The sequence below is a fragment of the Apteryx rowi genome, unplaced genomic scaffold, assembly GCF_003343035.1.
Source record: "Apteryx rowi isolate R43461 unplaced genomic scaffold, aptRow1 scaffold_3, whole genome shotgun sequence".
Taxonomy (NCBI): domain Eukaryota; kingdom Metazoa; phylum Chordata; class Aves; order Apterygiformes; family Apterygidae; genus Apteryx; species Apteryx rowi.
In genome coordinates, this window is record NW_020449418.1 from 10,019,977 (window position 1) to 10,033,477 (window position 13,501).

At 41.4% G+C, this 13,501-nt stretch overlaps 1 protein-coding gene across 3 annotated transcripts in view; it reads right to left on the reverse strand.

Annotated features, from left to right (window-relative positions):
• Positions 1-12,541, reverse strand: part of ECI2 (enoyl-CoA delta isomerase 2) — a 30,654-nt gene extending 18,113 nt beyond the window's left edge. The window contains exon 1 of one of the 3 annotated variants that reach the window (XM_026069761.1): positions 12,449-12,541. In XM_026069761.1, coding sequence (XP_025925546.1) covers positions 12,449-12,510 — 62 coding nt within the window. In that variant the 5' untranslated portion in view covers positions 12,511-12,541. Of the gene's footprint in view, positions 1-12,329 lie in introns of all 3 variants that reach the window. The other 2 variants (XM_026069764.1, XM_026069765.1) reach the window with 2 other exon arrangements.
• Positions 12,542-13,501: the final 960 nt, after the last annotated feature.

The following is a 13,501-nucleotide window of genomic DNA, read 5'->3' on the forward strand; positions in this document are numbered from 1 at the left end:
ATCCAATGGTACCTTGGAATCAGAACTAAGATTCTCTCAAATATGTAATTTTACAAAACCTTTGCAGTGTGGAGACTTGCACATATATTTTTGTTAAGAAGGAATTTACAGCTGCTCTATGAATAACAATGTTATTGAAAAGTCTTATCAGTTTCTGACTGATACTTTTCTCTTTAGATATCTTCTGTAACATTGACTTTACTCTTTCTTAGTTTTATCAGAGGACCTGGTGAGCTTGTAGATATTGCACACTGCTAATTCTTGTGCACAAAATAAAACACTGAGAATGTTAGCCACTTTTAGAGATGAAAATTATATACATCCCAAATAAGTTGAATTCATGTCCCACTAAAACATTTTAAAAAGCTCAAAGCATAGCATTAGAAAAGCCGAGCCAATGGTAGCAGCTCCCAAGACAGAGGTCAGAACTCCACGCTGGATCTTGGCAGTAACTAGCGGAGATGTAAGACAGACAGAATCACACTGGCTTATGCTATCATTATGGAGATTAGGAAAAACTACTGGTATGGCGAAGTGGCTAACAACCAAAAGAGTGAGAGCGGTCTTGCACCACTTTTAGTGTTTCACCTGGCTTCTTACTATCAGTTAAAAAACAAACAAAAACCCAGCAAGATTCTTTGGTTCCAGGGACAGGGTTGCTATACTGATGGACTGGAAGCAGTAAGCATTTTACAAGCACGTTTGTCAGAGTATAAAATGTTAATATACTTGAAATAAAAATTTTATTCCTTTTTAATGGCTAGCTTCTAAGGCTCAAATTTTTTAAGCATGACTCTGCATTTCACAAGTTATAAATCTCTTACACCATATTTCAGAATAATTATCACAACACTGTAGAACAAAAACAGCAGCCACTTTTTTGGAGTACCAAAGAGTCAGTGAAGAATCCAGGACCCACAGTCAATCCAATCCTAAGAAATCCTTTCTACTCCCAGTCAAGAACTGGAAAACAAACACAGTTAACCTGCTAGCTATATTGAAGCAGTACATAGCCTGACCCATTAATTTTAAAAGTTCATCTCTAGAATATATTTTGAAGTTAGCTTTTCTAGCCTTCATGTGAAAGCCTTCAGACTCCGTTTCAGGGGAGGAATCAGAATGTCCTAGTCTAAGATACTCAGAAATTAGGAAGCCTACACTGTCACTGTTAAATTCTCAACCAGCAGGCTCACTGTGCAAGTCAATATATGTACAGGGACTAAAAAAGTAGTGGAACGAATGTATGTATCCAATCTTTGCTGCTAAGAAGTTCCATTCATATGGATCAATTTGCAAGATCCTGATGGAAAAAAAAAAAATCCAGAATAACTGACTGCCTAATTAGTAAAGATCTTTTACAGAGCAAAATACCCTATGAAATCCATGAAATCATAACCCTCGCTAAAAGCAAAGTCCTCTCGTCTGCCATTTTCAGATAATCAGAGGAGAGGGTAGGACTGGGGGAGGGCAGGCATGCTCTCTGCCAAAAGGAAAGAGGTTTATCCGCAAGCTATCCTAGCTACAGACAAACTATGTGAAATATCAAGAATTAGATCAGGACCTACAAGGGACAACTCACTGTTTCTGTATGTCTTCCTTCCCCAACCTACACTTATTTTCTACAGAGCAACAAGATTAAAATAAAAAAAAAAAGGGGGGGGGGAATGCTTTCCCTCTGGGGAGGCAGATGCCAGGAGAGGGTGACACTCTTGCAAGCAGATTAAAAGGACACTGCCATATTCAGAAAGCAAGCAGATTTTTTAAAACAGGGCATTGCTAACAAGGTCAGAAAGCTGCTATGCACTACATAAGTCAGGAGGTGCTTAGGACAAACTTGTTTTTACTTGTTTGTACACCAACTCAGTGATAATTTCCACTTTGTCTTTGATTAAAATAGACTTTGATTACTGACTGGATCACAGAAATTTCCAGTTACAGTACTGCACTGCATCAATTAGAAGGTAACTTTCATATACACAGGAAAACAACAACACAACAAAATTATACACAAGTTCTCTTTGGATTTCAGCACAAATGCAATCTCAGTCTATCTACTGAATTTACTAGCTATTTAGTATTATTCTTTTCATACGTATTTAGGACAACACAAAAAGTCAGCATCTTAAGAACAAAATAATGAAGTTATCAGCTCTCCGATAATACTTATGCTCTCCTTCCCTGGCTAGTCTTCCCATAGCTGGCTAACCTGAATCTCTTAACACTAGTCTTATTAAAACTACTAGCTGATAAGATATTATCCTGACAATCGTAAGAGTGAATTTTTCTTTATCCTAATATCATTGCTTTCAGCAACAAAAGATTACATCCAGGATAATTTAATAACCAGGATGTGGGCAAATTATCGAATGATTTCATTTCACTTTTACATGTTTATAACTGCCAGATCTCTGTAAGGCTAAACAAGTATTACCACTTGTTCAATGACTCAAAACCTGAATTTTGATAGAAAAAATAACTCTTCCAGGACCCATTCCAAGAGAACTTCTGCCTCCTCTTTTCTGGTGGAGCATTTATTACTGAATTACATGGCAATGATTTCTGTTTCTCTGTGAAATAAAGGATGGTTCAACAACACCTTTAAAATCTTAGCCCACAGTTTTTGCTGGAGTTTACTGATTACAGTCTAAATCTTATTATAATGAACTTACAGGGAACCTGAAAAATGAGCACTGTAATCAGTGTACTCATCAAAATAGAAGGGCTCAATCATTTACTACATCAGAATAATGAAGAAACATCTGAACTGAATATCAACAGTACTTTTAGGGAAATTACTTCATACGATCAATATTTAAATGCTTCTTTTAAAATAGAACAGTCAGGAAATAGGAAAAAAAAACAAAAATTCATATGTGGAATACAACAATAAAGTAGAAGGGGAAAAAAAAAAAAGAGACTGACATAACCAGGTCAATCTTCTGTACACGTTCACTACAACAAGGATAGCTACTAGTGAAACACCTGGTTTTAACTTTGGCATTGTTATAAATGGAGGTTAGTTATAAACAAGGTTTGTTACAATGCATTGAGTCTACATATTCAGCCCAGCTAGAATGCCATATTCTGCACTGTGACGTTCTGAATTGTTGATATTCAAGTATTTTTCATTTCTTAATATGTGCAATGTTCCAACAATTTTGCTAGAAATAAACAGACCAATTACCCTGCTGATGAGGACTGCTATGCAAGCATGAAGTACTGCTTGCTGGCTCTCTTTGGTAGATCGCAGTTGAAGACAGAACACAATTTGCATGGGAGGGAGAAGAACAAGCAAAGAGAGAAGTAGCTTCTCAAAATGGTACTATTCAGTGACAGCATTTTCTATCCTACTGAAAGCTCAAAATGAATGCCTAACACCCTATAAAAAAATAATTCACTTGAAATTTAATTCACATTCCCCTCAAGAGTCTCACAGCTATCCTGTGATGGAGATAGAAATCTTAAAAAGCAAGGGAAGAAAGAAACTGCAGTTCCTCCTGTCAGGTGGGAGTTACTTGAGGCCACTTTAGAGAGAATGATCATACAAGCCTAGAAAAATACAACAACAAAAAACATGTAGTTAACTACCACCTCATTTGCATTCACATTATCAGCTTCCTTTGAACTCAGCAAAGCTGCTACAGAACCACCTAGTGATCATTGCCTAAATAGACAACACTGACAAGGTCATACTGACTTCAATGAACAGCTGCTTCAAAGCAAATCAACTACAACAGAAAGTTGTGTTCCAATCCAATCCATCTTCTAGAATAGACACCTTGCCTTACATTAACTGTGAACTACTAAATCTGTCTCAATTACATACAGAGTTAGTGAGCTTGCTGTTCTGGATTTTGTTCTGATTTTAACTGCTAAGCATATTTCTGTACAAAGCAGTTTAAAAAGGTACTTAGGAAAGGGCTTAAGTTTGTTAAGAAGCTTTTTTGGACAGCTGCTCATTCATTTCACCACTATCTTCTGTCTTTTAAGCCATATTTGTAAACCAGTAGTGCAAATAGAACGTAGTAATTCATAAAATTAACCTTAGTATTTGCACATAAAGTTTCCCATTAAGAGATGGACTTGTGCACTGACTTGTTAGGCTCAGGCTCAGTATTCAAAGACAGTGAATGAGTCTTCTCTAAGGGTCGTGTTTCAGAATCCAGGTCCTTCAATTTTTCTTAAAGTTCAAGATTTATCAGTAGAATGAAGACCCTTTCTGAAACACTCTGAAGGTTACCTTACAGTGAGCTGTATAGACAGAGCCCCCCATGATGCTAGCAGCTGCTGACTGTAACAGTATTTTGCAAAAAGTTACCGCAGCAGTAAAATCAAGCAAGTTTACAAGAAAGGAAAGTAGATTAGGTTTTTTTAAATGTAGACGAAAAGAAAATCATTGGTACTCGAAAGGTAAGGGAAATACGACAAAAAAAAAAAAGCCTCTAAAAAGAGGCTTATAGACCTGCACCAAGACAGAAAAGGCTAAGCTTGTAAAAAGACTTAAAATCAAGGCAGTTTGATCTGCTGGCTCTTCAGACAATCAGGCAAGGATCAGTGGTCAACAGTCAGCCAAAGAATGGGCAAGACAATCTGGCTCACTAGCATCAGTTAGAAGAACTAGAAGCCTGACCTCCCTAAAGAAAATTTGAAAAGATAAACACAGTTATCTAGAGCAGAGTGTTTGAGACCTTCAGGACCCAGCATAAGCCAAGGAGAGCTAAAAAACAGAAATTTGTCTCAGAAAAGTTGTTGGCTGCCTGACAGGGAATAGAAGACAGCTGAGCAAGCTAGTACAGCACTGAAAGCCATGACTTAAGAGAGAAACCAAAATACAGAGCCCATAAGACAGCCATTGGAGACAACCCACAAAAAGCCAACTCCACAGGGGGTCTCTAGGATCAAGATATGCATTTCATTCTGTGGAAAAAATATAGCCAACCCTGTACATGGGCACATTTCCCATGACAACCTGTCACGATGCATTCCCATCCAACTGCTAGTAGGCGTGAAAGTTAGTGACAGACATCCAGGAGACTGCAGGACACCTGCTGTCCATGCTACATTCAGAAGATTTAGAGGGAAACCACATCAAACACAGACAAGGCCTGACATCTGGTCAAAAGTTTCAGGCATAAAAGTAACTTTTACTGCCAGCAGCAGAGATTTTGGCATAAACTCAAAGAAGGGCCAGGAGTGTTAGCAAACCAGATTTTTGAGAATATGTTCTTTCTGATGTATTACTTGAGAGCAACACTGCAAAAATCTAGTCCTCCTCCTCGTAAAAGTGAAGAGGATTGGATCACCAGTGCCAGTGCACAATAAGAAAGAGAATGAAAGCAGCAGCTGCAATACAGAAATAGGGCCTGGCAGTGGGAAAGTGGGTGAGAAGTAAAAGGCAATAGTATCCTTTTTGCTCCATCTACGTGAGAATATGAGAAGAAAGCTGTTAAGTTTTGTATGCCTGTATCCAGCCACAGCTATCTGATTGGGATTGGCAGAACAAGCCAGAAATTGCCCATTTCCACGGGGGAGGACACTACAGTGATACAAGGCAGACTCCCTCTGAGGCCCATTAGCTCTCTGTGAGCAAAACTGGAGGAAGGAAACAGAGAACAGAACAAGGGATACCAAACTTATGGGTACTGTCCAAGACGACAAAAGCTTCAGAGAAGTTTTCCCCAAGGCAAGGCTCGCCTGCACTCTGGGTGTGCTGATGTCTGCAATTAGCCCAAAAATGTAGGAAACTTAATTGTATAGCCTGTAGTAGTGGAGGACTGTTTCCATCCTCCTCAGATATCAATAAGAAAAAAAAGCATCAGACAAGTGTAAGGCAATCAATAGACCATTAACAGTAACAGAGAAGTGTTTTCAGAGAATGACATGGTATACCAGGCATCTTTTCAATGACAGAGGCTCCAGAGCACTCCCATTTGATGAAGAAGCCAAGAGTAGAATCTCTCTTAGCAGGAAGAGCAAGGTTAGTTCTTCCTCCATCCTCAGGGGAAGAGTTTCCTTATAATGTGGACAGTTTCGGGGTAGAGCCAAAACCCTAGAGAAGTTAGGCTAGAGACAGGAAAGGCCTTAGCCCTCCCCTTCCCAGGCTTTGTAGCTCCAGGGCTAACTTCTGGGCTGAATCCAGCTTTGCAGCACACTCCAGCTAACCCGAATTTAGGAGTCACTGGTAATAGCATGCAAGTGGGAACACACACCAAGCTGCAATGAGGGTAGCAGAAGCCTTGCAGAATGGAGTTTCAGCGCCGCCCTCACCCTCTCACAGACAGATGTGGGAATCTGCCAAGATCAGGTTTCAAGCTCACACCACAGGTTTTAGATTACAAGACACTGCAAGCATAAACATAGACTATATGGTGCAAAGGAAATCATCTTTATGGTTTATGACAGCTGGGAACAAACACACTGAGTGAGGTTTGGGATACCAAGTGATATGCTCTTTTGAGGGGAAAAGGAACTCAATGGTTGAGCTTCAAAGGGGAAGGGGCTGGTGTTACAGCATTGCCCTCTTCAAGTTTGCCTTTGAGGGGACACTTCTCTTGACATTAGGGTTAAAGGGTTCTTAAAAGAGCCCAAACAGGAGTTTATGAAGGGGAAAAACATTAAATGACTTTTCCTCTACTTCTCTTTGTCTAAGCTTAACTAGTTCATTTTATCTATGGTAAAACAGATTTACCATCACCAATCTAGTGAGGAGTAATCTGCACCTGTGTATTCTAGGACCTTGCATCTGACTGGCTTAGTTAACAGGATGGGAGAGAGGACAGGAAGGAGCTATAAGGTCTGCAGTCAGAGACAGGAAAAGAAAGAGATGCCACTTATGCCACAGGTGAAGGGACAGCTTTCCAGGGTTGTAACGATCTGCTTTGCCACGAATGTATCAAACGGCAATGGGCATCACGATCAAAACCTGTAAGTGAGCTATCAAATCAAGGCTGAGCAACTTAGTGAGCAGGTTCAGTTATTCCCCCCCACCATCAGAAGTGGAAAAGGACTGCAGAGACTGAATGAGGACAGATGCGTATTGTGCTATGATGTGATAGCACCTGAGCTCCTGCTGTGCAGGTGGGCTGTAAACATGAAGATGCCTAGTCAGAAGATGATGCTGGGAAGGGAATTAGAAATTTGTGACACTGTTCAAGAGCCAGGATCAAGGTAATTCTGAACCTTGAGAATGCTGTCTCCAAGCTGAAGAACAGAAACTGTAGTAAAGACCACTTTACTGTAAGCAGGAAGTATTCCAGGCCTGGACAAAGATCAACAAGGCTCCTTAAGCAGGGACAAACCCATAGCTTAAGAGAAAGTTAACTATTTTTCCATCCACTTTATTCAAATACCATTACTTTTTGCAAAGGCACGTTCGAAAAAAGCTCTTCAGCATTGCTGAGAAACATAAGAATAGCTCCTAAAAAGATCAGTCTTCTATAGGATCTGACCTTCTTTGAAGTTGCTAAAGGAACCGTACCAAGAAACAAACTAGAAAGTTAGGCTGTGTCTACGCTACTGCCTTAGTTCAGATGAGGAGAGTGCTTTTGAAGTAAATCTCCAAGTTGTTCCTGATTCCATTCTCCTGCTTTGTGTTGCAGAACTGTTTCAGCACTTGTGAGTTAGATTCCTTCTGGATGAAACTAAATTAGAAGATGCGCTCCAGCTGCTAACAGGTATTCTGTCTTGGGATCAGGTTACAACCAGTCTGAAGTAAAACCCCAAAGCAAGGATAGTGTGGAGCAGAGTTCACACCAACAAATGTTCTGCCTCTACTGGTTTGGTCTGCTTTGCTAAGGCAGATACAGCTTGCATCACAGCATCAGAGCTGTGCAGCCTCCCCCCTTGAACAGAATCTGAAGATGGTGGAACGAGCACACCCTCAGTAAGACGGCTCTAGATGTGCATCTGGGTTAGCATCCCCTCTCCTCAGACAAATTCAGACTTGGAACAATTATGTATAACGATGGGGGAGCACAAGCAGGCACCTGGGAGAAGAGCCAGTGGAACTCAAAACTCCAAATTTGGAAGGATTAGGAATGTCCTGGTTATTAAAAAAAAGTAAGATCAATGCTTGCATTCTGCCCTTAAGATTGTAAGAAACTTGCTCTCCCAGTGTTCCAAGGATATGCCTTTTTTTCCTACTTTAGATGGAAAAAAAACCCCAAAAACAAAAGAAAAAAAAAAACAAAAAAACCTTAAGTTCATTGTGCAGCAAGGCTGCCAGTGTTTTTGATATAATTCTGCCAGTATACTGCTGATACAGAAAATAAAGCCTACCTGTCTGGTATTTCAGACCAGATATAACACAAATAAATGGTGCAATATATCTGATTATATACTAAAACATTAGTCCATTATTAATGTTTAATGATATGACATTATTTCAGAGATGTATGTTTGAAACTGCAGATTCTGCATAACTCCACTAGCCTAATGATACCCAGCAGTACAGTCTTTTACGTGCTTTCCAATTTAGAGTTACCTTCCCTCCCTCTCATCTTAACAACTTAGCAACAATAAGTTAATATTGTTTATCTGTAGAAAGCTTGCCTAGAGAGTTCTCTTTTAAATCGAAAGCAAAAGTCATGCTGATCTCACAATTTGCATTCTCTTTGGTTTTCCCCATTTCTTAAAAATGTTCATGTACCTACTTCAAATAATTTCTCACAAAGCTGTGGGAGAAAAATACTATGATTTAATGGCCAAATTGCAAAAATCAAAGTTTCCCGGTCAAGATGCACTGATTCCTAATTGAAATACTTAGATACTTGTAAGAAACTAAATCAGAAAAGGACTTCAGCACCCACACATTAAGCAGCTGCACACTCTTGATTTTATGGCGTCAGGTCAAAGTTGATTCCATACCCAGAATTAGGCACCTATATTCTGTGCATGGTCTGTGATTTGTGAATTGCCATTTTAAGATAACTGCAGTGTCGGACAGGATCTTTATCTAATAAGACACAGAATTATGCTCCTTTTCATGGGGCTGACGGGGGCGGGGGGGGGAAGTGGCAAAGGCAGAGTACCTCGTTTCCATTCCTGGGCTTGGCAGGAGAGATGGATCAGACCACTCAGAACTGGGGCAATCCCAGGCGTTTTAAGAGACAGCTTGCTAAGCTTTCAAACAATGATGGGAGGCACTTTGAGTTTGGGCTCCTCCATGCATATGCAGCAGTTTAATAGAGGCATCTAGACCACAGTTTTGGACTTATGCGCCCCACATCTGTTTAAGACCTCTTTTGGAGTGCCTAAGCATTTTATTAACTGCAGTTCACAATATTTGAAGAATCTGAAGTGAAAATCCAAAAGCAGTTTTATTTGACCTCTTCTTGCTCCTACAACTTGGCTACATAAAGCACATACATTTGCACCAAACCCCTCATTAAAATCACATTGACTGCCTCTCATAAAAATGCTCTGCTGTTGGTGAAGATGCAGTTCAGCCTCTCAGCCCAAAAACTGGCACAAAATCATACGTTAATGTAGGTGGGAAGGGACCTCAGAAGGTCACCTACTCCATCCCCCTGCTCAAAGCAGGGACAGCTTTGACATTAGATGAGCTTGCTCAGTGTCTTGTCCAGTTAAGCTCTAAACAATCCTGAGCCTGGAGGTTCCATAACCTCTCTGGCACTGTGATATTATATTTGTTAGGAAATAGTCCAAAATATTTTATACATTTATAGTTGTATAAAATTTTGTTATATGATTATATAATCCTGTTCTGGTTTGAAGGTATTTGCACCTTAAACATTAATAACTAAAAGAATAATAGAATTCTTCTTGAGTTGTGGTAACAGTCATGACTATTTTTCTCAGCCCCACTAAAGCAAATACTGCATGTGGCTTACACATGGATTGCTCAGTGACACTGCCTGCACCAGAGACTCAGCAATTTCTTGGAGCCTTGACTCCCTTCTGTTCTGAAAGCAGAAGTCTGGCAAAACACAGCTGCTCAATACTTGGCACTTAAAAAAATTTTTTTAAACTAACATACCTAAAAGACAGCACCAAACTTGGCAAGAAGCAACTTCCAAAAGGACAAAGCAGAAACAAAAAAGACCACTGCTCTAACAGAACACCAGACATATAGTCAAACATGAGGTATGCTTTTAATGAAGTATTTCCTAAGCTGATTCAAATTTTTTTTTTTCAGTGGAATAAGTACATGTGTTGTTGCTTTTGTGTTTGAGTCTAGCATTTGTACATTAGAAATCTGGATCAAAAATACCCAGGTATTTGTCTGGGGGTAGGAACAACACCCAGCAAAAGTTAACTTTTATATTTTGATACGCACACAGATACTTACGAAAGGAAAGCAGTTTACTAAAAAAGAATATAAGAAACGAGCAAAAGAAAAACAACCACTGAAACAGTGAACTTCTTCCTTCAGAAATTCCAGCTCCAATATCTCCTGTCCCAAGAAATCCAAAGGATAAGTTGCCTTATAAATCTAGTTTGTCAAGCTTTGTATAAGCTACCAGTTAAAAATAAGATATTATCATTAATATCGTTGGGAAGGACATAGGAGTGCTCTGATGATTCTGTGTCAAAGAGAACACATTATCACAACCGAATGTAAGTGATGCGTAGGTACATGCAGTTCTAGTTTAATCAATTCTCAAATCTTTCTGCAAGATCCAGAGAAGGTGAGTTTGGACTTCTTACGACTTCTGCAGCTGTGGTGCTCTATAAACATGTTAATCCTTGTTTCACTACCAGCAAAGATGTGTTGCAACTCTGATAAATTATGTCAAAGGTGACAGACAAACTTTGCGTCCTCTGACAAACTGCCAGATAACAAGCTCCCACAACTGCAATAGTACTATAACTTGGTGTTAAACAGTGTTTTATTTTGAAAAGTGGGCATCTACAGCTACCATAGTTGGATTTTTATATGAAAGTTTAAGAGAGCCTTTCACATTATAAGCATGTCTAAGGATAAAGCATCCCAGTAACTACTGGATCAGCTGCCAGGCACATAAAAACTGATCAAAGTGGCACAAACTTCAAACCCGCTTTCAAACTTTCCAGTCAGACTTGATATCCAAAATAAGACAAAGAGAAATTTCTACAAGATTTCTACAGGTATGTGGGTCAAGACTCGTTCAAGGCAGCCTCTGTCTCTACCTATTTCTTAATGTACTATTCATTACAGAAGTCACACTTGTAAATAGGTTTAGAAATTCTGGCACTAATAATGAGGTAGGATTGTTCTATAGGCCTACATAAAATGTATTTTAGAGGAAACCAGCTTTCTTAATTGCTTCTTGTCATGGTGTTAATATTGCCTTTTCAGAAACACAAGCATTTATCCCAGAGAGTTACTCAGCTTAGAAAATTCTGAAATAAACTACAGCTCTCATGAAGGTCTTACAATTTGTAAAACCATGCTGACTTTCTAATTCTTACTCAGTACCATCTGATATTTTTACTAGGATTTTAAAAAACACTTTTTGATTATAACATATGCAGTTTGTTTTTAAAAAAACATATTCTCTTTACCAACATGAGCACGTTCGATTTTTAGTATTGACTAGCAGAATTTTCATCTTGGATGAAGACAAGACTTGCTAGTTTGAGCTCAGGGCTGTCACGAGCTCCTTTCACTGAGGTAGGCTCTGCAATAGCAAACTCTTTACAAGGAAGTTTAGCTCCTATCTGAACAAGAGATTTATATATCTGCAAGTCCTAGGAATATTAACGCATCTCCAAATCATAAGGAGAAAGTTATCACTTCAGATGGATTATTCCTGCTTTCAAGCTAAAGCACACAAGTCGAGACAAACGTTAATGCGTTCATTTCCGATTTAAGAAGTTTGTAGATGTCTTATTTTTCTGCTTTATCATTGGTAAGTAACCTCATCACTGCACAGAAAACATGCACAGCTGTGTCCTGAGGGGTCGTTTCTTTTAACTTTGGGAATACAAAGAAAGGAAACAGAAAATGCCAAGTGTTTCGTAAGGCAACATCTTTCAAGTCTCTGGATGCCTTCGAGTTGAGGAGAAACGTTTACACTTTCAAACCGACTTCTCACAAAATAAAATCAACTCAGCCCGCAGGGCAGGGTTATACAGAACGAGCAGAAGGAAGACTAAAACAACAACAGCAACAGCAGGTATTTTTGGAAGCGCAAAGGGCTGGCTGGCGCTGCAGGCGAGAAGCACAGTTGCAGGCCCGCCAGAGCGTTACATACGGGACGGCCGCCGCCGACACCGGCACGGCCACACCAGGCTGCTCTCAGGTACCAGCAGCGCCGCCGTCCCGGGGCCGCAGACCCCCCCGGCACCCCCCTCCCGGCCTCGTCCCTCCCCGCGGCCCTGCTGACCCGGCAGGAGGCTGCGGAGGGCCCGTTACCGGCCGCGCACCGCGGGTCGCTCTCGACGCGGGTCCCTCTTGGAGCGGGGCGGGCAGCGCCGGCGCCAGGCCTCGAGGCTCGGGGCTCACCTGAGGCCGCAGAGCCGCCGAGAGCACAGGCTCCGCGCGAAGGTCAGGCTCGATACCACCATGACAACGCCGCTGCCGCGGCGGGGCGGGGCGGGCAAGCCCCGCCCCGCCGGGGCCCGCTGCCTCCCTCCCTCCCTGCGCGGGCGCTGCCCTTGGGGGCGGCCGAGCCGCCCTCGAATCGCCCTCGCAGTGCCGCCAGCGGTGCCTCCGCACGGCGCGGATGTCCGGGGCGGAAAGGAAAGAAGCGCCTCGACCTGGAAGGAAACAACCCCCCCCCCCCGCCACTGTAGTACGAAGCATCGCGGGGGACGAGCGTGGGCCCCGCCCCAAGAGCCGTTAAACGGCAGCACAGCCCGCGGAGGCAAGGCAGGGCCTCAGCCGGGCCGTGGGTGCTGGTGGGCTCAAACAGCAAAGTCACTCTCCCATCAAAGGGAGGGAAAAAAAAAGGCACACAGCTCACCCAACAGGCGTAGAGAAAGACTGGTGCTCCACAGGGCTCAAAAGCCAAGTCTTACTTCTCTGAGGTGTCTGCGTACCTTGGGCCAATGTAAAATGCACTTGCTGCTGCTTCTGCCTGAGCAGGATACCGCTGAAATCGGTAATATCATTAGATGGCTTTTGTAAGTTATTTGTATTCTAATAAGCTTTCCTCTCTTGTAATAATTCCTTTAAAATGAATAGGAGCAGCAATATTAAAATCACTTTCCACCTTTAAGATGTGCTCACAGTGAAGTAACTTTAAGAGAAGGAAAACGTTTCCTGGCTTCTGCTGCTTCATGTGAGAATAGAGGCAGAGTGAGAGCTGTTCTTCCCTGCATCTTGGTGGCTGAGTGTGGCTAAAGGTGCCCCCTGCAATTGGGGAATATCCTTTCCCATCCTGTCAGCCCCCTGAGGTAGCCCAGCGCCATAGTTCTTACTTACATGTTGCCAGCTCTGCAGAGCTGTTTTGTAAGACTCTGCAACTATACCAATGGTGGCTGTAGAAAATCTACTTTTAAGAAAAATTGAAACAGGCCCCCATGCAAAATTCATGTGATAAAAGACTGAAGTGTA